At 41.1% G+C, this 24,197-nt stretch overlaps 2 protein-coding genes across 2 annotated transcripts in view; one reads left to right on the forward strand and one right to left on the reverse strand.

Moving 5' to 3' along the window:
* Positions 1 to 24,197, forward strand: part of LOC141333750 (MICOS complex subunit MIC19-like) — a 636,840-nt gene that overhangs the window by 383,900 nt on the left and 228,743 nt on the right. The window lies entirely within an intron of this gene.
* plxna4 (plexin A4) overlaps positions 1 to 24,197 on the reverse strand; it is a 201,612-nt gene that overhangs the window by 35,556 nt on the left and 141,859 nt on the right. Inside the window, exons 5-15 of the mRNA XM_073838764.1 lie at positions 23,592 to 23,715; positions 18,847 to 19,000; positions 15,457 to 15,556; positions 15,252 to 15,366; positions 9,572 to 9,772; positions 9,080 to 9,176; positions 6,750 to 6,940; positions 3,638 to 3,789; positions 2,872 to 2,989; positions 1,418 to 1,554; positions 149 to 316 (exon numbers count right to left, since the gene is read on the reverse strand). Of these exons, the coding sequence (XP_073694865.1) occupies positions 149 to 316; positions 1,418 to 1,554; positions 2,872 to 2,989; positions 3,638 to 3,789; positions 6,750 to 6,940; positions 9,080 to 9,176; positions 9,572 to 9,772; positions 15,252 to 15,366; positions 15,457 to 15,556; positions 18,847 to 19,000; positions 23,592 to 23,715 (1,557 nt within the window). The remainder of the gene's footprint in view (positions 1 to 148; positions 317 to 1,417; positions 1,555 to 2,871; positions 2,990 to 3,637; positions 3,790 to 6,749; positions 6,941 to 9,079; positions 9,177 to 9,571; positions 9,773 to 15,251; positions 15,367 to 15,456; positions 15,557 to 18,846; positions 19,001 to 23,591; positions 23,716 to 24,197) is intronic.

The raw sequence follows: 24,197 nt of genomic DNA on the forward strand, positions 1-24,197 counted from the left end.
GTTCTTTACAATAATCTTTAGATATTTTTATTTTAGATTAAAATCAATAATGCATGCATTTTTAACCAGAGAATGCGTATAATGATAACCAATCTGAAGAATTGCAAGGTTTGGGGCAAAATTATGGGTTGTTTTCCCCAACACACACCTGAAAATGCTCCACTCAGGTTCAAGTTTGGTGATAGTGGGGTCCTCCACATACTCAAACTTGAGATCTTTGTGGATGTGGGCTTTATCCACAAACACAGATACAGACACGTTTCCGTAGCCTTGCATGGAGGCGTGAGAACGACATGTTATCCACTGTCCTCCTCTCCTGTTTTGGCAAACAGAAAGAAAACAGTGTATGAGACTTAAAAATAAATGAAAAAATAAATGTTCTTTATTTAACAGTTTTAAACTAAAACTTTCTGTCCTCCTTTGTCATCCATTATATTCCAATGTTGTGTTTGCAAACAGTGATGACGTTTTTTTGGAGGCCAGAGTCTATCAGGTGGCAGAAAATGACAGTTTTTAAGTAGCAGTCTATGGAAGAAAATTCTCTTTGTCATTCTCTCTTTTCCCCTCAGCGCAATAGTTTATATCCCACACTTCTGGCTTTTTTCCCCTTAAAATTGCTTGCTATTGTTGAGTTAAATTGCATTATAAAGTCTGAACTGGGAGATATAAACTTGCATTTGTGGGGAAAATAGTCAGAATTGTGAGATAAAATAGGTAAATGTTATGTAAAATGTTTCAGGTTAAAATAATATTTCATGCTGTAACTGTAGGCCTAATACAATATGTCCCCAATAAACTGCATACGTAAATAATACGTAGACCTGTTTAAATCAAATTTATGATTTAAAAGTAGTGTAATCATAGCAGGTTTCATCCATAGTCTGTCCGCTTAGCTTCAAATGGCGTCTTTGATGACAGTATTCTTTAAAAATAAACTCAGATTCTGACATTCAAAGGCAAAACTAATTATGTTTTCTCTTATACCATGGATTTTACCCATTTCCCTCCACTTGTTAGCAGTGTTTTTCTGCCACCACAATGCAAGCTGCAACGTACCTGTGACATCTACTCCAAATTGGTCTATAAGTGTATTGATACCTGCTTTAGAAACTGGTTTAGTATTATTAAAGAGTCAGTTTTGTTGGCTTCATGTGGCTGTAAAGAGTATTCCCATTAAAGCAAAGCATACTAGACCTAATTTAATCTCTTGCTCATAAGATCAGACACTGAGGCTCCACCTGATGCAAGAAGAGAGTGATGGCTATTGATGTTATTGATTACAGATCAGAAACTCTCAAGCTCTTAAGATCAGTATTGACTTTCTTTGGTGGTTTGGATCTGCCAGAGGCTTTGAATGACCAAAAAGGATGATGACATCTTAAAGGGCAATGCGCTGTACCTTTCCATTCATCCCTACCTTTGATAGGTGCACTTCTGGTCTTTGAACATGATTGACACATTGCTGCCCGCGTCCAGATTGCTGCCGGTGATGTTGACTATGGTGCCTCCAGACACTGGCCCTCGATTCGGCTTTAAACTCAACAGTCTGGGGATCTGTAGAAAACAATGTCAAAACAACAAATGGGAATTATTTACAAGCGCACACATCACACGACAGAGGTGAGGCAGCAATCCCTCATGCTTTTTCATTCCTCTGTATCTTTCTCCCAATCTGATTATCACCTCCTTTTTCTCAGAACACCAATTGCCCTGCTCACCCAAGAAACACATAATCCAATTACTACATCTGAATGAGACATAAAAGCCATTAATGTTTGCATAAAACTGATAAACGCTATAAAATGGCTCTATAACGGGAAAAATTACACTGCAGCGCAATTCATTTGGATGGCTGGATCACAATCTGATTATGGTTGTTATATCAGCATGTGCAGTGGGAGTACTAGAAGCAGGGGGAAAAAGTGTAGGATGGATATAAAATGAATGTCAAAAATGGAATCCTACTGGCTGAAAGATCTTTTAATTGATTTGAAAAACCCTACACATCTCAACTACGTAAATACGCAGATTAATTGTATAAATGAAGCAATAAATGCTAACAATTATTCTTAGATATTCTCAGTTAGAATACCACTTACTCACCTAAAATGATCGATTTAGGCCAAAAATCATTAGGATTTTAAGTAAAGATCATGTTCCATGAAGACCTACTATAAATACTGTATATCAAAACTTAATTTTTGATTAGTAATATGCATTGCTAAGAACTTCATTTGGACAACTTTAAAGGTGATTTTCTCAGTATTTAGATTTTTTTGCACCCTCAGATTCCAGATTTTCAAATGGTTGCATCTCAACTAAACATTGTCCTATGTATACATAAATGGAAAGCTTATTTATTCAGCTGTCAGATGTATAAATCTCAATTTCAAAAATTGACCCTTATGACTGGTTTTGTGGTCCAGGGTTCCAAATAAATAAACTTCAAGCTAACATTTGTCTTATTCACCAATTGTTTAGTAAATCAAGATCCCTATTAAGGGAAATATTAGGTAAATTATTATGAAAAACAAGTACAATAATGCTTGTGCAAAGTGGGGTAAAGGATTCTCTGGGAGGAAACAGTCTTGCACAACAGCAGCTGTAAAATGCAAGTTTTATGGTTAGCCTCTCTGGGTGTTGACCGAACACTTGGTGGGGTCAAGTGCTCGCTGATATAACTAAGTACATCAGCAGGGCTACATGGCCAAAGTGTTCACTCTTTATTAGAGACACAACAGTAAATCCAAGCACTTTCAACCCTGAAGTGGCAGAGACTTGTAATTATACAGACATGATTAAGAACATGGTGGATGGACCAGCAGTTCATTGGGGGTTATTTTATAGCTTGTGATTTGCTGATGTACTCACCACAAAGTAGTAGTACTTAGATGACTTGGCCATGAACTCAGGGCGACACTCTCCAACGCACACTTGCACGTTTCCAGCAAACTGGCTTCTTTCTGCTTTTCCCATTTCACACACAATTCTGCAAAACACACATATGCAATCAGTCGACCAGAACTGTTCCACAATAACAACTAAACCATTCATGAAACTTCACACGACAGACTTTAATGTCTATCCCTGCCATAATAATATATGCATAATGCGAGTGAGTTAATCTGCCTCCTCGTTCCATGACAGGTGTCAAACTCTCTCATGCACCACAGTAAGAGGCTTATCACGGCGTCCAAATAATGATAATAATAATAAACTTGTGCTGCCTCAACCTGCAGCAGAGAAACTCAGAATAAAAGAGAGGGGTTTTCAGGTCAGGACAATAATACTGGAGAATTTTTCATGCTGTCAGCAGGGCTTTCTCAAATGCTTGCCAAATAACGCATAATTATCTTTCGCTGTCCTGACCTCGGATTAAAAGTTTCTTTAATGCTTTCTCTGTGTTTACTGCCAATCCATATCAGGCACTTTTAAAAGACGCAGGGCTCCTGGCAACATTTATTAGGCCTGCATTACGCTAACTCAGGCTGTGCCTGTAAAAAACAACTGTTTAGAGACTAAAAACAAATCTATTAAGGCCATTCAAGGGAGGTGACATCATTTAGCCCAGATAGTGATTAAATCCAGGTTAAAAATGACAAGGAAATGCCAAGTGTTTCTGAATTTAGACACTTACTGTTCTGCTGGGATATATCCCTCAGGTACCGGTGTACATTCCACATCTGCAACCTTTACATGGTCCTTAATCTCATTGAACTCCAATCCCAGGTTCTCGCCACGAATAGTCACAAGTGTTCCTCCTTCACGTGGTCCTCGAAGTGGGGTGATCTGTAGACAAAGCATTACATCCAATCATTCCCATCAAATAACAAACAACATGGAGAGCTCCCATACCCCCCGGCATCTCCATCGTTGGTTCGAACCAACAGGAAGTGCAGAATGACTCAGCAACGATTCCTTCATGCACCTGCAGGAGTCAGTGATTGTGAACGGTGTGAGGGGCGGGCGACAGCGAGAGAAGCTGTGAGTGATTTGGTTCAGTGGGATAATTGGGACGCTCTCTGTCAGAGCAGCAAAGCCTGCGTGCTTATGGTGAATAATGATCAGCCGCACAGCCAGCTGAGCCAGCCGAGTCCTGCCTATAGCAAAAACAAAGCCATGCTAATTTATGAACACAGAGTCGGCGTCTGGGAGAAAATATGCCGACACCAGCATGTAAAATCATATGCTGCTAAGATTGGAATATAAACACAGGCGTGCACGAGGATGCTTATTTTCATCTGTGCATGTCAGGCGATCAAACACCTTTTATTCTTTGCTCCTAGGGATGCTAAGCAGTGCCAAATCCGGCTGATTAGAGTTAACGTTTCTAATGCACTCGCATGACGCTATCTCTCGCATCTTCATACTTTCGCTGGTGTTACACCAATAACAAGAGAAACACTTCGCTGCCGATTCATTAAACACCGTTAAAGGAAGGCATTTATGGTGCATTAAAATGTAGCGATTCAAAAGAAAATCACACTTAATTTAATTGGCAATTTATGTCCCATAAAACATATGTCGTGATGTGAAGACAGAGTTATGTCTGCTTGGTGAGGTTATTAATAAATGCCAAAATCAAGATCCATACAGTCATAACAGAACATATTGTAAGACTGATAAAAAAAAGAAAGAGTAAAACTACCATGCAATTCATTCCCACAGTGCATTTGTGAATAAATGTACTTGTGAATAATACAGGTCAGTGTTTAGCTGAAACCACACAAGACGAACAGCTCTTCTATCGAGTGACTATCCATCAATGCTATAAAAAAAGAGCCTATCAAACATATTCTGACAGTCTTGACCCACGTGTCTGAGGTCGGGCCTCATAAGTGTATTGACAGCTGGGCTATTAGGCCAAATGTAGGACACCCATTCCTCATCTTGGCAAAACGAGGGACCGTCAGATCCCAAAGGGGAATATAGACATGTTAACATCTCAGCTCTGTCATTATTTCCTGCCCGATAATGATCCAACTTTAGGTCAGAGATCTCATTAGCAGCCTGGTGAGAGGTAATTTCCCTTTAACCCATCACATGTACTGATCGTGGCTGAGCGCTTCAAGTTTTTCACAGGTTCTTTATTGGCTTCTGTGCACTATGCAAGGCTCTGACTGAGTGTTTAAATTTTAAACATGCCAGTGTACTACGAACAAGCATTTTAAGGAACATAATTTATCTCTTTCCAGTAAGTCTTCCTCTTTTATGATACTATCAATGTCCTTAAGGCCTTATAGCTTTCTGGGACGTCTTTGAGTGATATGATTATTTCAAATAATATAACAGACCCGATTTCATACTTTACGGGAAAGTCATTGTAACATTGCAACCTCCCACTAAGAGAATGAAGCAGGAGTGTAAATGAGCATGAGCTGGAGAGAGAAACGGAGTAGTCTCTTTTCATTAGGAGATGAGTTGATTAGATTTGTGACTTTGACAAGCTAATTGACGGTTGTTGGAGGAAAAACACTTAATCACCATCCACTTCAATGTCAGCGAAAGATTCCTCATCTAGAATGTCACAGTAATAGTGCATTAGAATACATTACGACCTGTGAGGCGATCAATTGAAAGAAAGACGCTGAGAGTGATAATCAGAGAGAGTTAGAGTATTTATGAGGGGAGCTCGGATCTGGAGATGGAGATGGAATAAAAATAGAGGAGCTCAGTCCAGGACTTCCCTTCACAATACCCACAGCTCCGCTTGGCTTACTTCCATTTCAGTCTTTCAATGTGCTAATTGGCAATTACAACCTCAGTTATGATCAAACAAAGCACTGAAGCGACTGTTTGAAGTGACTAACTTTAAACAGATTGTACGTTTGTAAAAATCTAGGTGCATTTGCAGAACGAACTGGATTTATGATACAATTAGCGCTCTAAGTATTAAACTTTAGTGCATACGTAGACATAATTTTACTTTTATAATTGACCCTTCGCAAAAACCAAACAGACTTGCCATTATGATTGGTCATCCATTTGATGGATGATAAAACTAGTCAAAAAAATTTACTTTATTCCATACTTTCGTTCCAGTACTTTCTATAATTTTTCTTGTATTTTCTCTGCAAATTCCTTCCAAGTTTCTGAGTTTGATTAACAAGCTTCAGACACAACTGCTGTTCATCATTCAGAGCCTGTGGCACTCAAACAGGTAGCGTTCCCTTTCCGCTCTATGTTCATCAATCATTTTGATGGGGCGCTACAGATGGAGTTGGTTGTGCAGAGGCTTCAATGTTCCTCCTCTGCTCCATCCTTCCACTATTCCTCACCATTCTTTCACCCTCTGTATTCCGCCCAAGGTCACACTTCCATCATAACTCTTTCAGCAATGCACCCATCTGTTCCTCCTTCGCCTTTTCTTTCAGTTTATATAAATTGGTTCATCTTCACAATGATTGTTAACCATAAAACATGCATATGCCAGTGAGCACAACTGAACATTTCTGTCACATCTATTTATGTTACCAGAGTTTTATTGCACCTGCGGATCATCATAATACACTAAAAATGACAAAAACCCAGACATTTAAGATTTAACACATAGTTTAAGCTTGACTCTAAATAAAATTGTAACAGCATTTAGAGTTCACCTTGAGGATCTTCTAAACCAGCTGTAAAAGTACAAGCTTAGCCCTGGGAAAGACCACCAATGGGGTTCTGAGACCACATTGAAAATCTTCTATACAAAGTCTGATTTATCCCAGGACGATTTTTGTGTGTGGATTGGTGCACAGTTTTACCTTTGTGATTCTGGGGTGCGTGCACTTGCTATTGATGCCATTGTGCTCGAGCCACATGCTCTGCGGGTGAGGACAGTGCTGTTTCAGAGAGCAACGGTTTTCTCCCTTACACCACACACAGCCAAACAGAGGGTCCGCCTTCAGACACAGTCCACAGCTCTCCCGTCGTGCGTCACACTTGTACAGGTGCACTGGGGATACAAGGAGGGCAAAGTCCAAGTCAGGTTGGGAGACCCATGAGACATCAATCAAAGCAAAATGGAAACTGATGTAATTTGCAGCAATGGCTTGGAAGTACATCTAAAAAATATAGAAAGGAAATCAAATAGCTCCCTATTCGCTTGATTCCTCTCAGATCTGAAGATAACTGCTCATTTCCTTCTCTCCCTGGTATGGTGATATTATGTTTCATCTCCATGGCAACCAAAAAGGCATTTTTAATTGCTATTAGATGCTTGTATGATCCGTCCATCAACTGTTGCCCCCTGGGTGGCTCCCCCTCAGTGGGAAGCGAGGGAGAAATCTCACATACTTTACTTCCCCTCTTAAATTAGCCTAACCTTCACACAGACATACACACACAGAGCGCTTTAATAACACTCACACACATTCATGCTATGTTCATTGATTTGGATTAAAGCTGGGGCACGTTTAACTCAAATCCCATTTCATATCAATGAAAATGTTTTCAGAACTTCTAGTCTTGACATTGGGCATACATGTTTAAACATCTCTGAGGGCTCAGACTGCCTCTGCAATTAGGTGGAATTTTCTTTTAATGGTCGGAGCATCTTTTTAAGTGCCAAAAAAAAAAACATTTTCTTAATCAGTATTTTTATCTTGTTTTCCAGTAAAACTATCTAAACATCCACTTGATGAAAACTTCTTGAGAAGCAAAACTGCATAACATATTAAGATATATTCATGTCTTTCTGTCTTCACTTGAAAAGAAATTGGGTTTTTGAGAAAAACATTCCAGGAATTTTTTTTTTTTCCATATATAGTGGACTTCAATGGGAGCCAATGGGTTGAAGGTGCAAAATGGAGTTTCAATGCAGCTTCAAAGGGCTCTACACAATCCCAGCTGAGGAATAAAGGTCTTACACCTAGTTAAACTAATTGGTCACTTTCTAAAAAAAAAACTACTTTTTAACCACAAATGCTCATCTTGCACTAGCTCTGTGTCCACGACTGGTGGTTAGATCTTCGTCTGTGTACCCTGGTTCAAAAACTTAGGGTAGGTGGAAAACTCCATCTCATTTTCTCCTCCAACTTCAAAATCATTCAACATCATTGTTTTACCTTTTTTTGTAAATGGCATTTGACATTCGCTTTATAAATACTGGGTTGGTACTTTTGCCTGCGTCACGTGGCCTTTTGAACATGAAAAAATAATGCATGAAGACGAGCTAGTGCAAGACGAGCATTTTGGCAAAGAATTAATTAAAACATTTTTTTTAAGAAAATGACCAGTGTTTTGCTGGATAAGATCCTCATTCCTCGGCTGGGATCATGTAGAGACCTTTGAAGCTGTATTGAAACTGCAATTTGGACCCTCAACCTGTTGGATCCCATTGAAGTCCACTATATGGAGAAAAATCATGATCCAAGAGGCCATTTGACTGAATTGCAAAGCAACCAATCACAGTTACTTTTGTTCAGCTTCACGTTTAGAGGCGTTAAAATGTAAAGTCGATGTGCCTAGAACAACAAACTGCAGTGCAAACAACAAATCATTCATTAAAGAACATCGTCTTCAGTTGTCAAGATTCTATGCTGTGAACTTCACATACTTTTGAAAATCTAGCATTTGATTCAACCAATCAGATAAAGACTAGAGTATTTGTCATTTTGTATTCTATATGCATCATACTTTCAAGCCAATGGTCTGTGGTCATGACGTCTTGGATTTAGCTTGTACTGGGTTGAGCTTAAATTCATATTTATTTGTTATTATGGCCAAAGAAGAGCTGCCTCAGACTACAAGTCTCTGACTGACTTTTTAACAGGTGCATATACACAGAGGTTATTTAACATGCACTTAAAGACTATGATAGATCTAATTGTCACAGCATGTCTCTGACCTTCCGTGTGGTGCAAAGATATACACACTGGGAGAAGATGATAGGTGTGAACATGAGATATTGTGATGTATCAAGTTAAACGGAAGGTCAAAAAAAAAAAAAAGAAACGAAGGGATGAGGAAGAAGTTAAGCAGAAGCTATCCGCAGTCGACTCCCCCAGGATGCCAGGGGATGGATGCTGCAAGTCTGTTGCTATGGAGACTGGATCCAGGGGTACTAGCAGGGCTGCCGGATCAGAGGCCTCACCTTTGTTTTGGGCCGGGTTGTCAATGCTGAAGTCTCCGTTCCAGATGACCGTCAGATCCACAGGGAGGCTACTCATCTCCATCCCATCATACGAGTACTGTAGCCATGGGAACAGAGTCAGAAAGAGAGCGAGAGAGAAAGAGAGAGACACACATTTACTAGTTGTGTTCTGCCGGAAGAACGCTTTTATCATTCCTGGCAGGTTCATCCTCGGGTAACTCATCACAGCACACAGTGGAGAGGACTCCAAAATCCCTACACTGCTGATGCTGGGAGAACAAGCAAACATGCACTAAATATTCAGGACAGAACGCACTCGCGACTAAAATGCTCTCACACAATCTCCAAACAACCGCTTACTTTTATCACATCTACGACTTTTTGTGTTGCTTAAAATTCTGCGCCTTGTTTCTATAAGCACCCTTGTGTCCACAGACAAATTCGCTGAAACGTTTACTGAACACACTCATATACACTCACACGTAGTCTTACCGATGTGTTCTGGCACTGCACGCTGGAGCTGTTGAAGCGAAGGGCGGGAACTCTCTGCTCCACTCCCTGTATGGTGAGCACACACTCGTACCCGCGCTGACCCGACTGTGGCTGGGGCAGGTTCTTGGCCCGAAGGGTGATGGGTTTGACTACGTTCACCGGAACCAGGATACGATCGGCTGGAAGCAGCTGAGGACATTCCTGCAGGAGAACAACAAACTGCAAGATCAAAACAAACCAAAAATGAAAATTCTGTCAGTAATTGCTCACCCTTATGTCGTTGCAAACCCTTAAGACCTTTGTTTAATTTTAGAACACAAATTAGGATATGTTTAATGAAATCCAAGAGCTTTCTGACCCGGCATTAGATAGCAATGAAACTACCAAGTCCAGAAAGGTAGCAAGGACATCGATAAAATAGCCCATCAGTCATTGAATGGGTTTGGAATGACATGAGGGCGAGTAATTAATGACAGAATTTTCATTTTTGGGTAAACTATCGCTTTACAAACTTCTTAGTGTTTCTCCTCAAGAGTGTGTCCTTCAAGTTAGGCCTTAGTTGAGCCCAACAAATCCTCAAAAATGTGCCTGTTCTTAGCATCAAAATCCATCTTGGCTGCTCCTTAGGTTGAAAGGACGGGCCAATAACGATGGTCTGAATCTCATTAACATGGCCGAATTGCTCTGGGGCAGAGTTTAAAAAAGTCATTATAGATAATTTGAGAGGCTATCTACAAAAAGAATAAAAGTTAGTGCTGTTAATTCAAGCAGACAAAAATATGTAATTTTAAAGGAAGAATGAGGATAAAGAACTCTTTCGTGTGTGTATGTCCCTAACTACAATCTATAAGAGTGATGTAACAGTGTCTTTCGGATACTACGAAAGAAACCAACGAGCTGGCGCAGAGTGGTATTTATGCAGTGCAGGGCGTTCAAAGTGCTCAGGTGGCTTTTGTAAGATGAATACAAACTGAGGTGCAATCTGGACCAAAGCGGCTACGGAATGCAGATTGAGTACTGAGTGTGAATTTAAAGATGCGCTGCACTCTGACTGCAGCGGGGTAGTATTTTGAATGGGCGTGAGGTTGAGCCTAAACCCCTATTCATTTTAACTTTCATACTGTATATTTACAGTACAGGAGACACTTAGTGTTTCACTTCACCGCACATGAACGCACACCCTCGCAAGCACACCAATACTGGTAAGCATAAACACTTATCTTAACATGCCAAATAAACAAATACACCACCCACATGCATAATTGCAGTCTTAAATAAAACAGCATAGACACTACAACACGCCCCGTTCGCACTCCGACCCTCATATCTCCACCCACACAGGCTCTGGTTATTAAAGTCATCAGTAAATGCCGGGCGTAAAACGCACACCCATTCCGCCGAGGGCAGCCCTGCACTGACCTGACTTTCAGCCAACATTCAAGTCTCTAAATCCCCATTTAGATCCCCCTCACCTTTATAATAGCTACCCAGCCCCGTAGCCTACAAGGGCCTCTCTAAGTCCTTTCCCAGACCACCCTCCAAGAATTTATCTCCCCATTACCCTGATATAATGTGAGCATGTTTATTGGCAGTGGTCTTAGTCATAAATAAAGCACGACAAGGGAAAACCGCCCACTAAAACACCAATATCTCCGTCCATCCACGCCCAAGTCTCTCCGGCATGAGCTTTCTTCTTTAAGGAAGGTGTCTGGCCGGTCCCCCCCTCTCTCCACGCCTCTTATTGACAGATGAGCAGGGCTTCGCTGGCAGCTTTATGTGGAGGGAGATTGACTCCAAGCATAACAACACTATAATTGAAGGCTGGGAGGCTCTAATATGGAGTCTTCAGAGACACTGAAGACTAGGGCCAGGTTATTAAGTCTCTACAAGGAGGCAGAGAAGAAAGGACAGAGATAGACAGAAAGAAAGCGGGACGGGAACAAATGAAACACTGTATTGCTGATTTCGAAACCTAAGGCTTTTTCCATTACGATTTCGCCACCGAAAACTTTGAAGGACACAATGACGAACACGTCAGCCTGTCAGCATCAAACTAGATCTTGTGGTCTTGCTGCTTTGAACATAATTGAAGCAGATCAAAAAGGGCCCACACTTCCTGTCTTGAGTTTTAGAAAGAGAGCCAGTGTCCGTCGAGTCCAGGAAGAGAATGATTCCTGTAGCCTCAAGCCACATACAGCTGAAGAGTCTTACTGGAAGAGACGTTAATAAAAAATGCAGAGAGGGTAATTCAACATGCATTCGTGAGACAAATGACTCGACTCTGCGGTTTCCGTCCTTGTCCGTGACGAGTGTCAAATCTGACAAGAGATGCCTGAGGCAGCTTATTTGAGGTGGGAAAACAAAGCAGGGTTTGATTAAAAAAAAGAGAGAAATTATTATTAAGAATAGGCATTTTACAGATAAAAGAGGCTCTTGAGAGTGTGTTTACAGTCTTGGTCTGAGCAAGAGAGGCCTGAGGGTGAGCTGAAGCATAATTATGTGTTTGTCAAAGGGACACAGAGTGAGGCAGACAGCAATTGGTCGCCCAATTGTTTGTTGGGGGGGGGGTGCATTCAACTCACTGCAGCTGAATCTCAGAACAGGACTGATATAATTAGACGCCGAAGAAAGAGATACTGTAGGTGGGGGAAAAGATTGAAGTTCAGTGCGTGCGCTTCTGTTAGAGATGCGCAGAGACAAAGATAGTCATTGAGTGCGAGCAGGGAGGAAGATGCCCTGGCACAGAGAACAGAGGGTAGTGAGCTGGCATGGAGTGATAGATCCATAATTAGAGCTATTTGAGTATGTATGCATAATGGCAGCGTTCAGTCGGGTAGAAGATGAAACGCCTAATTCTCTCCACAGCTCTCGCGGTGCTAGTTGGATGATTACCGAGGCTTTCCTGCACTCCCTACCGCCACGGGCAAAAACCCTCCCTTCCCATTCCTTGCCACATTTCACTTCCTGCGGCAGCACACGTGCTCTTATCTTCTCTCACCTCTGACACTTCCCTCCGTTTCATCTGTTTGTTTTCACTCTCGCTCCCCTCCCAAGCTAGTCTTTTCTTCTTCAAGTCTTGTCCTCCACCTCGATCAAAATGATTTTTACCTCAAAGTTTCTCCCTGAGGGCTGTAGGCGAAGCAGAGAGGCCATCTCATGGTTCTGAACTCAGACACAAATCCTCCTACTCACAATCTGCAGCTCAATTGCGCAAAGCTGCCAATTTTGTCTGTCAATTAACATCTTAATAAGATGGTAGAGAGTTCACTAAATCGATCAGTTCCTGTTTCCCACACCTCTCTATGCAAAGTCAGAAAGCTCTTTCTATTTTACCGTTCAGGGCCTTGAACGTGGTAGTTGCATTACTGTCTATGCAAGGTCAGAAAGCTCTCGGATTTCATCAAAATCTCAATTTGTGTTTAGAAGATGAAAGAAAGTCTTACAGGTTTGGAACGACATAAAAGTGAGTAATTATTACCAGAATTTTAATTTTTGGGTGAACTATCTCATATCCCATGTATTTAAGCATAAGCATTTATACAAAAAGGTTTATAAGTTAATGTGAAATGGTCTACTGTCAAGCCTTTGACTGTTAGTGTATCTATTATTCAAAATCATGCCGCAGTTTCACATTACCTGTCAAGTAACGCTTGTTGTAAACAGGCACTTTGCAATTTCTAAAAGGATGTAAAAAGCCAGGCAACAGAAGTTGTTTGCTAAAGTGCGATGGACGTCTGGGTCAGACCGGTGTGTGTTTAGTCATGCAGCATTACGCTAGCGGCCAGGAGTGAAATATGGGGGACCAAGAGAGCCAGCAACTGACAGGATTCAGCACTATCCCTAGTTTACACACTCTAGCCAGAGAGGAAATCAAAACCTGTTCAGGAGAGTTAGATTAGCTGTGCTATGATATAGACTAGATGAAGAGACTTACTAGGCTTACTATTAACCATTAGTTAACTCACTGACAGAGCTTACCTCAAAGCATCTGATACTCTTTACCCCACAGCTACTATTTTGGAAAATGCTTCATTTAATAATTCTGACTAATCCATAGCCAAAACAAATGTGCATGTGTTTTATACAATGGCAATTTCTCAAAATATTTTTAGAGCTAGAAAAGTTTGCCGTCACAACACTTTTTACTTGCCATCCAGAAAATCCATTAAAAATGCTAATCACTTTTCTCACATCTCTCTGAATATATACACATCTTATGCCAAGTTCCTCTACTTTATATAACACTAATACAGTACATCCTTTTCACTAGACATTTTATGATGTAAAATTGGAAAATCAGAGAAGCGAAGGATGTGCGAATTTTGCCATCAAACATAATTTCTTTTGCTGTTGTTGTTAAACAAGAAGTGTCACACCAATTGAAATATGATAATGAAACAAAAAGCAGACAGCTTAAGAAGACCCGTCAGATATTTAAATGTGAGAGACTGTGAATGGCACACACACTGTTGTTAAATCTTGCCAGAGACGACATTGTGATGCCGTAGCACGTTTTGTTTGTGAATGTGGACTGTTCTCCTGTGCTCATGGGTGCATACTGAAACAAGCTCTGACTACAGGGGGGCTTCTTAAAAGACAAGTCTGGATTATTCAGATCACTCTCAACAATCCCTTAATTGGAATAAAACACAGAAATTCATCTGCGGAAGGCCAACGCAAAAGGTCATCTCATTTCTCCGTGCAAAGTTGACTCGTCAGCGTCTGCTCTGAGGATTTGCACGGTAAACATCGGCGGTCATTAATTCTAAGCCACCCGGAGTTTGGAAGCGGATTTGAGACCTCCAGTACGAGGGGTTAATGAAATCCAAATTAAACTCATTAACCGGACAAAACACCTGCCTTAAAACAAAAATCAAATAAAAACATCCAGTGGAAATGTCATTAACATCTGCTAATATTCAGTCGCTGCTTTGTGTGCAAGTCGCTCGACACACAATAGGGAATCCTAATATTAAACTGGTCAATATTGACAGCGTGTCCATTTGATAATTGGAACGCCAAATGCTGGCAGCCTGAGAAACACTCTGTTAGGAGATGTTAATGAATGCTAAATGATGAGGCTACACATTTGTGTGGCTAAAACACATAGCCTCGGGGGCAGGTGTCCTCATAATTCATTACGCATTTCAAAGCTAAGCAAACGAGCGCGATGTACATAATCGTATCTTCATGGTAGCTGCCGATTTCTCTTCAGTTGCGTGACGCAAATGAAATAAACACATTGTGATGTAGAGGGAGGGATTAAAGGGCGTTTCAGTGATACAAACTCAACGGCTCGACCCTCCTTGGCATCTCGGAGAGTGAGCTAGGAAAGGGTTTGGCTTTGGCAAAGACCGCAGAGCCCCAACAGCAGCTTTTAATTTATCTGATGGGCCTGCAGTGGCCTCAAGGCATGCAAGTAGTGCCAATATTATTGATAATTTAAATGGAATAAGAAGTTGGTGGGAATCCAAACAGAAATATTAAAGTGAATGAGAATTAAGTAAAATTCAAAGCCATCGGATGTGTACGAACCAGCGCAACGTGATGCTGGGTAACTTCTCACAATCAGGACGTGACCTGAACCGTACCCCTGCACCAATCAAATCAATTAAGCTCAATTGAGAATGATGAGGGCCAATTACCAAACCCAATGTGTGACTGATCACAAGTAACTCACCTCTGGCTGTTTGACACGGCCCTCCTGGAACGAGCAGCTGCTCGGATCATGGGTGCATGTGTGACGATATTTGCACCAGTGGCACTGGTATGGGCTTCCAACACAGGACAGACACCTGGGACAGGGAACAGGTGTGAATTAATGCAGTTAGTTTGATTGTTCATGAATGTTACACAAGGTCATTACAAATTCAAAAGATACTCACGACTTGTGAACGCTGCAGTTGTAGAAGACAAAGCTAGTGTTGGCGAAAGCTAGTCCCGTCTCCTTTGATTTGAGGTAGAGCTGGACAATCTGGTGGTCACCTAAGAGGCGGGGGGGAAACATTAAGATTGTTACAATAGTTGTGTTGCCCCACAGAAGTGTCAGCTTAAAGGGACAGTTCACCAAAAAATTAAAATTACCCCATGATTTACTCACCCTCAAGGCATTCTAGGTCTTTCAGACGAATAAAATCGAAGTTATATTAAAAAAAATGTTCTGGTTCTTCCAAGCTTAATTATCATTTTTCAATAGTACAAAAGTCTAATCCATCATAAAAAGTGTCACCCATTCACTGCCATTATAAAGCCTGGAAGAGCCAGGAATATGTTTGTACATAACACTGATTGTATTCGTCTGAAAGAATGAAGTCTACACATAGGATGTCTTGAGGTTGAGTAAAACTTTCATTTTTAGGTGAACAATCCCTTTAAAAGGAACACTCCACTTTTTTTTGGAAATAGGCTCATTCTCCAACTCCCCCCCAACCCACTATTATTGGTCTAATAGGATTCAATGATCTATGCTAAGCTATGCTAAAAGTGATATCGCCAGAACAGGAGAACGGCTGAATGGATTTCAAAACGGTAAAACTCAACTTATTAACTCGGGGGGAGTTGGAGAATGAGCCTATTTCCAAAAAAAAGTGGAGTGTTCCTTTAAGGCCTAATGAGCTGTCTACACAAACTGTTCCAAAAGTTGGGTGGCAATGAACTGCAACAAGGTCATAAGGCTTACTCAACATTTATCTCAAAGACTGTTTGCAGTTTACACCAAGGCGGTTAACTTATATTATGACGAATGGGAGAAAGTGCACAAAGCAATATGGCAGAATATGTCCTGTCTTGCAAATAAAATAGCCAATTATCAACTGGTAAAGTCGTTGGAACACTCCAGCAGCTCAGAAGCTCCAGTTCCCATAGAAACAGTCCCGAGATGCACACTGACTGGACCAACCTGATATATACTCTTTTTTTTTTTTTTTTTTTTTTGAGCATAACATGCCAGATTTTGTTGCTGATTTGAAATATTTAAATGTTAAGTTTGGCAAGTAGTCTTGAGATTTTGGTACCTCACTAACTTTCATTGAAAAGTACTCTTGAGTCTACTGTTTATTTTAGAGCTTAGAGTTCAGGCTGTTAGCACAGCATAATTCTACCAAACTATCCACCTTATTCTTCCCATAAGAGTGGGAACAGCCATTTTATGGGTCTGGCTTCCGGGCACATCTGCGTCCAGCTATTTTTAGCTGTACAAAACAGCTTGTTTTGCTGCTTGATATTGCGTATTGGTGTGTCTTGCCATATTATTCTAATGTATTATCTTAATTATGAACACACTTGTTTGTAGTGGGTACAGTTTCAAAGTTTACTGCACTTTCACGTTCTTTTTTTATTTCCCTATAGTGGCTAATGAACTGGAAGTCTACTTTTGCGTTGAAGAATAAAATAGATATAACAAACTGGCAGTTATCTTTTATACATCAATTATAGCAAGTAGGTTATATAGTGTGTGGATTAAGGTGACTGCTCTTCTCTACCAAAAGTGAGCCAAAACCCTTTCCATAAAAACATTCTTGAGAGAGACAGTGCGCGAGAGAAAGGAACCTGTACGAGTTAATGGAAATGTGGCACAAAAGTGCCCATCTTCAGCGTGTTTTTGTCTGAGCTAATGAAGAAGCTCATGTTTAATTCAACATGCCGGACACGACATCTCCCCTCTCAAAGGAAGACTGTACTTTTTCACCCTCTCTATCTATTCCTGTCTCTCCTTTTCTCACACTTTTCTTCAACCTCTTTCTTGTTCTCCTAACACACTCCTCCCCTTCCTTGTCATGCTGTGTTTCTTCAACAAAGAGTGAATCATTCATCAATCACTGTAAAGTATGGCTGACAATGAATCTGTCCTAATTAGTTCACCTAAATGTTACCTTGATGGCTGGTATCTCCGGAGTGTGTGTGGATGTGTCTGTGTGTGTGTGCGCAAGCCCCTTGCCACACGCTGCAGTGTGTGTCTGGCTTTAATGAGTCACTCAGGACACACACTGTTACCATGACACTAAGAAACGGAAGGAAAGCAAGGAATATAGGAGAGAGAGCAAATAAATGACCTATAACTGCAGGGGTATGTGTATGTGCGCACACAGAACCCACCCTAATCCACAACTTTAACGTTTTTTTTATAATGCATCCCACTATCCCACTGCATGACAGTGTTGGTGTATGTATTCAGTAGTGTGTGAGTGCATAAGTGTGCACCCTCAGGTGTGTAATAGTGTACTTATCCAGTAGCGTGAGAGTGTGTGTTTGCACTGCGGCATTTCAGAGCTCCAGGCCTTTGCAGATTGGGCCGACCTGTAATTTCATGGTGGCCTGACTAGCCTCACATCTCCAATGAGACTTGCATGCATCATTATTCACACACCTCACACCCCTGCGCGCGACTCTTTCTACCTCACATCCAGTCCGCCATGCCACTTACTAAGGTAATTTGTGAGTGTTTCTATACGAGACGCTTTGAAAGAACATTGTCGCTTTTATTCCACCTTGTGTTTTACAATTTTGTCCCCCCTCTTTTCGCCTTGGAAACACATGCAGAGGAGTATTCCCCCGTTTCGGCTGTAGTGCGCATCTTCATTATCTTTACGTTGAGACGTTTTCATATTATGAAAAATTACCAGCCTCTAGACAGCTGCCCAGATGTGCGCTCGTTTCAATTACGTCGGGGTAACCAAGCATGTCGGCGAGGAAACAGAGGTGTAAGAGAGTACGGAAGAGGACGGCAAAATGTTCTCTCTTGAAAAATCTTTTCTCTCTCTTATCTGCTGGAGTGAATGCTGTCAAAACCATTTTCAGCCAAGCAGATGGAGTGAAGAGTGTCATCAGTTCAGGAGATCCAATCCAATCACTTTACTTGAAAAATCTCTCAAACCTCAGTGCCAATAGAGCCTCGGAATGAGAGACTGAAATGGAGAGAGACAGACGAGCACGCAGGAGACAGAATGCCAAAACTGCCTCCCTCTTGACGACCTTTATTCACTCAATTACAAAACACGTCCTGCGGCAAAAGTCAACAGCTGCAGGCAAGATAATGAGCATGTAAACTTCCATCTCTGCTCAGGTGTTTATGCCTATCACACTCTCTCTCTTTCTTAGACTGTCTTCCCTCCTTCTCTCTGATATAAATCCAGCTTCTCTGGAGTCTGGAGCGGATCTCCAATTATAAAGCTGTCTCACTTTTAGTCTCAGTCTGGTTCATACTGCCTCAACAAATGCCAACGTTCATTCATTTCACCCATTGTATTTGAATGTCGAGTGACAAAACACCTTCACACCTTGGTCTACGACGATACGTGGGACTTCCTTCTCTGCAGGAGAGCTGCAGGTAATGCGGTTGCCCTCGACCAGACCGTCCATTTCCGCCAGGTCCTCGAAGGTGCAGTTGACCCCTGCAGAAAGTTCTGGCACGTTATGTGCCTCCAGCACTAGCTGTCAAGGAAAAAGAAAAGACAAGTCAGGAGAGAAAATAGAAGGCAATAACGGACAGGACAAACTTTGACACACCATATTTGTGCACCGAATAAACTCATTTTTGCTGCCGCTGCTCCTAAAACTGCTGCAACGTGGATACTTTCTCACATCCATGATTTGAAATGCTCTTGAGAGAGAAGGAAGTCTGCAGACTCCACACATGGGAAATCTCAATCCAGCTACAGACATCAAGACATCCCAGAAAACACACGCAGCCGTTCCATAAATATCCCAGCTGACACGTGGCCAACCGCACGGCCATTGAACTGGTGGCCACATATCTCCTAAATTTCCTGGAGGAAAATGTCCAGAGACATCAAGAGACTTCAGTCAGCCATCAGTCAGCCTGTACTGACTCTAATGTGTTTCACTGAACACAAGTGGGTGGGAAATTGAGAGAGAGAAGGAGAGAATGAGAAAGAGAGAGGGCTATGGGGTGAGAGTTTTCATTCGCTTTTTTCTTTATGACTCTCATCTGGAGAGCTGCTGCTTGCTCTCTCTCTCCCTGTGTCCTCTCCATCTCTGTTACCCACAATGCCCTCTGGCTTTTAGCTTTCCAATGAATTTCAAGCCTTGCTCTGAAGCACATGTGTTGCCTGACACCAGAGTCAGATGAAGTGAGAAACAGAAGGGGACGATGGCAAAGGGAAGAATGAGAAAGAGCAACTGTCATGAGACTGAAAGATGTATTAGCATTGTTTATTATCAACATACAACTACGCAAACAATATATAACACAGAAGTTATGTCTAAGAAAGCTCAAAAATAAGGAGATTGCAGGAAGAGAGACTAATGAAGTTGTATATAGTAAGATTTATCCCATTTAAAATAGCCACAGTGGCTCTCTCTGTCAGTTTGACTCTGTTGGGGGTCTATTTGGGAAAGCGTGCAGTAATGCTCTGCGAGGGCATCATGGGAAGTGAAGTCGATGAAATCGGAATATCCACCCTAATAAGAAGCCGCAGCCTTGCATAGAGTGGCCCTGCACCCGGCATTACATTGGTGATACGGCCTGAAACACCCTTTACTCAACAGAACGGCTGACCGGGGCTGTTTTTAGATTGCTGTTTAATGAAAAAGCAGGGACATGTAGCAGACACTCTTTTCCCATCTCGCCCCCTCTCTCGCTGTTTTCCGCTTTCCCATTAAAGTTCAGGATGCACCGGTGGATGGCGGCGTCACTCTGGGATTTAATTTATTTTTCCTTTTAGAGAGGGATGCAGAGAGAATTTCTTCAATTACATTTCAAGCAGCGGCGAACAAACCCTCGCCGTTCACGATAAATATGAAAATCATCCCGCTCGGAGTGGGACCCGACAAACAAACAAAAAAAGGCCTCTCGCTACAGAGGGTACGACACTAGGAATATGGTGTCTTTGATTACCTCCTGCCTCAACAGAAGAATGCATCAAGATGGAAGACTCTCACGGACTTCAGATGCTGATGCGGGTTTCTAATTACGCTTCAGGATTTGTGAGTGGAGGGAAACAGAGATGTCGACGTACCCCCAGAGACCCCGGGAGCTATGAGACTCTACCTATTGTACCCCTTGTTGTACTTTAAAATCGCATGGATAAAATCAATCTACATTTAAATGAATTCTGAGAGCACCTATAGTGTCAAATCCAGTTGTGATTGATGTTTTCCGTAAACAACTAGTTTAATCCTTCTTCAGAATAATGCTAAAGCTGTGCTACGCTCCACTTATCGGAGCCTCTGTATTATCTAAAAGAAACTTCTTTGGTGAATGCACTCTGTAATTCGAACAATAGCAGTTTAAAAGAGGCAAGCTCCTCGTAAGATGGGCTTTAATGTGGTTTGCTGCTGAGTGGAAGTCCAGGAAGGCTTATGGATAAAATGTAAAAACATAAAAATATAAAATAATCGAAAAATGTTTTCTTTTTGATGAGAAACTCACTTCAATCCCAAAATTCTCCCTGCTGACTGAACAAAGGAGCTTTGTGCTTATCTCCTCAAACAAATATTTAATAATGAAAAAGGTCAAGAAACAGCATGAATGCCTATAGTGTATTTCTGTGCACAGTTTGCAATTTATTGCATTGCAGATGTGTTGTTTTCCTCTCAGTAATTCCAGTTTAAAGGAAAAGGTCAGTCTCCCTCTGACACTGTCTGTATAAATTGCTCACCATTCTTTTCATAACAAACAAACACATATATTATAAAAAATATTGTTAAAGCAGTAACATTGTGCACAATTTTAAATAACTTTGCTGTGATTGCAAAGCTGATTTTCAGGAGCCATTACTTTAGTCTTGTTAACATGATCCTTCAGAAATCATTCTATGCTGATTTGTTCAAGAAGCATATCTTATTATCAATGTTGAAAACAGTTGTGCTGCTTAATATTTTTGTGGAAACCTTGATTTTTTTCAGGATTTTTAGATAAATTGAACAATAGAACTATAGGCTGTCACTAACGATTATTTTGGTAATCGAGTAACCGGTCGATTATTCTGACAATTAATCAAGTAATCAGATAATTATAATAGTTTTTTTTGTGTAGTAATGAAAATAGACCTAAATGAACAATAGCCTTAAAAATGACTTAAAATACATATATAATAGCAACAAGGCAATAATAATTAGTTCAACGGCCTGCTGATTGTTTTTACACTTTACTGCAAGATTCAATCCCTGTTTAATACTGACTAAACATCACTTAAGTCAAATGCCCACTTATTTTGTAATATTTGTCCATTTTGCCAGAAATTCTACAGCCAGTCATCTCTTCCATGTCCATGGAACGCATCACAGCATTTTTTTTGTAACAAATGTATATACATCAAACCAACTCATCTCTACTGGCCTAAGCTGGTCTTTTCAGCAGGGATGTACTCATATTAAGATTCAAAGGATTGAGAAAATTGAGAGGATTGAGCTCATTATTTAAAGCTTACAGCCTTAGCACTCCCGGAACACACCTGGAGAGTTTATACAAGGGCTTCTTGTGAAATGGGAATCTGGCGATATGATCACATCAACTCTTCAATGACTGTGAACAGCTACTACTGAATCTCCTGACATCTGCTTTGACTGGTTGCCTAGATACAGTCGACATGAATGCTCAGATTGAAAGAAATACAGTACTTACATATGGAGAAACAGTGCTGTGTAAATGACTTGGTGTTATCTGAACATATCTAGGTCTTGGTTAAGCATCAATCCGTGGAGCACAGATCCTGTGTTGTATAGTGACGTAATGGGAGTTTATTAGCTCTTATACAGCTTAGTAGTCAAGGTTTTGATTTTGGGCCCAGAACACAGATCCTGAATCAGCTGAAAGGCCAGCTTCTCTAGTGGAGACGTTAATCTGATATAAAGGCTCAGAGGAGGTGCTGGATTACATGAGGATAAGGTCTGAAACCATGGCCTGCTTTGATGGATTTCTCACACACACACACACACACACACACACACACACACACACACACACACACACACACACACACGAGAGTGGTAGAGTCAGCACTTAGCTGGGATCAGCCAACCCAAAAAAAAAAAAAAAAAAAAATACACCAATAGGAAAAAGTAACTGTCCTGACAAGGGAAATGGGCACATAGTGACCGGCATGAGGAAACAGTGTTAATTTGACACTCTGACTGTTTACATGCACAACAATATTCTGATATTAATCAGAATTTAGTCACATTCCGGTTATTATGTAAATGCATTAACTGAATATTCTGTTTTTTTTTTGTTTTGTTTTTTTATCTGAATACGATAGATTCTTATATCAATGTGAACTTGGGGTTGTATAAGTACCTTGTTCACAAAGCTGTATCATATATTCAGATCTGTGCGTGTTGGGTGACATTTGGTACAGATATTTGTAAAAAGCTGAGCTTCGAAGAAAAAATTATGGAGTGAGGAGGAGATTCACACTAAATGGCCTACATTCATAGGAGCCTCTTGTCCTACATTCTGCAATTAATCAAGCTGTTGCGTGCTATTGTTAAGGAGATGACTGAAAATTAATGAATTTGTTACATTATTTTCCAAAATGACCAAAAATAGAGCATAATAAATGGTGAGAGCAAGCATCTCCAATATTTCTTAAAGAGATCAGAAGTTATTCAGATCAACTGGAAATATTCCAAAAGCAGTGGAGAATGTAAATATCTTTCAGAATAACAGCTTAGCCAGAATATGGATTTTAATCAGAAAGTGACATGCTAGATTTTACCCAGAAACACGATTAATCAGCTTTGTGTCATGTGACTCGATCCAAACGTCACTGAAATAACACAGCACGTGTGGTACGGTCAGGCGGCATGACGTGTCTCCATCAGTGTAACAGGCAGATCCATAAAGGTTGAACTTAAGACCATGATCACATTAATGATGGAGCCAGAAGAGTAATGGGCTCCATAACTGAATTAGTGAAGGCTAATGTCAATATGTCCAGTGTTTGGCTTTATCCTCAGAAACACTTAAAGGGCTTCTGTAATTCCTCAGTATTCCTTAAGGATATTTTATGGTATGATTACACGGATGGAACTGAGGTGAGAATTGAAAATTAGTGCTCACCATGACACTGTATTGAGACACGGAGATGTTGTTGGGGTGAACGCTGAGTCTCACACACTGCTTTATGTCTGAGGCGAAGCGACGAGGCTCGGATGACCGCTCGCACTTCTCCTTTCTGGTGCACCTGGAAAACAAAGACGAAAAGAAATATGTGAGCACCTGAGAAGGGGAGAAAGACAGCGTGTAAAAGGAAGACAAAGCATTTGATAGAATGGGGGAGAAAATAAAAACAGCTGCACAAATGCGTTCAACCATCTCCCATCTGTGACCAGCACAGCATGAAGGAAATAGAACACAAGCTTGGTTACTAGTCCAAATCCATGCATTATATTTCTGTTTCATATTTCAGGAGAGAGGGAGGTGGGACCGAGAGAGAGAAAGACCAGTTGGTTGGTGATTTTATTCTGTTTCTGTTCTCTCGGCGGTGCTAAAACAACAGCGACTCTATTTGTGGAAGCAGAGCAGGCCCAAAGGGCCGAGGGACAAGCCAGCTTTGTGTTCTACCCTTAATGAAGCGTATTCATGGCTGCCGGGCTCTGCAGGTGGGGAGAATCAGAGGTCAGAGACCCTCCCTTCAGATCCAAACACCCTCCGCTCTGATCCGTT

This window comes from Garra rufa, chromosome 4, assembly GCF_049309525.1.
Source record: "Garra rufa chromosome 4, GarRuf1.0, whole genome shotgun sequence".
NCBI lineage: Eukaryota > Metazoa > Chordata > Actinopteri > Cypriniformes > Cyprinidae > Garra > Garra rufa.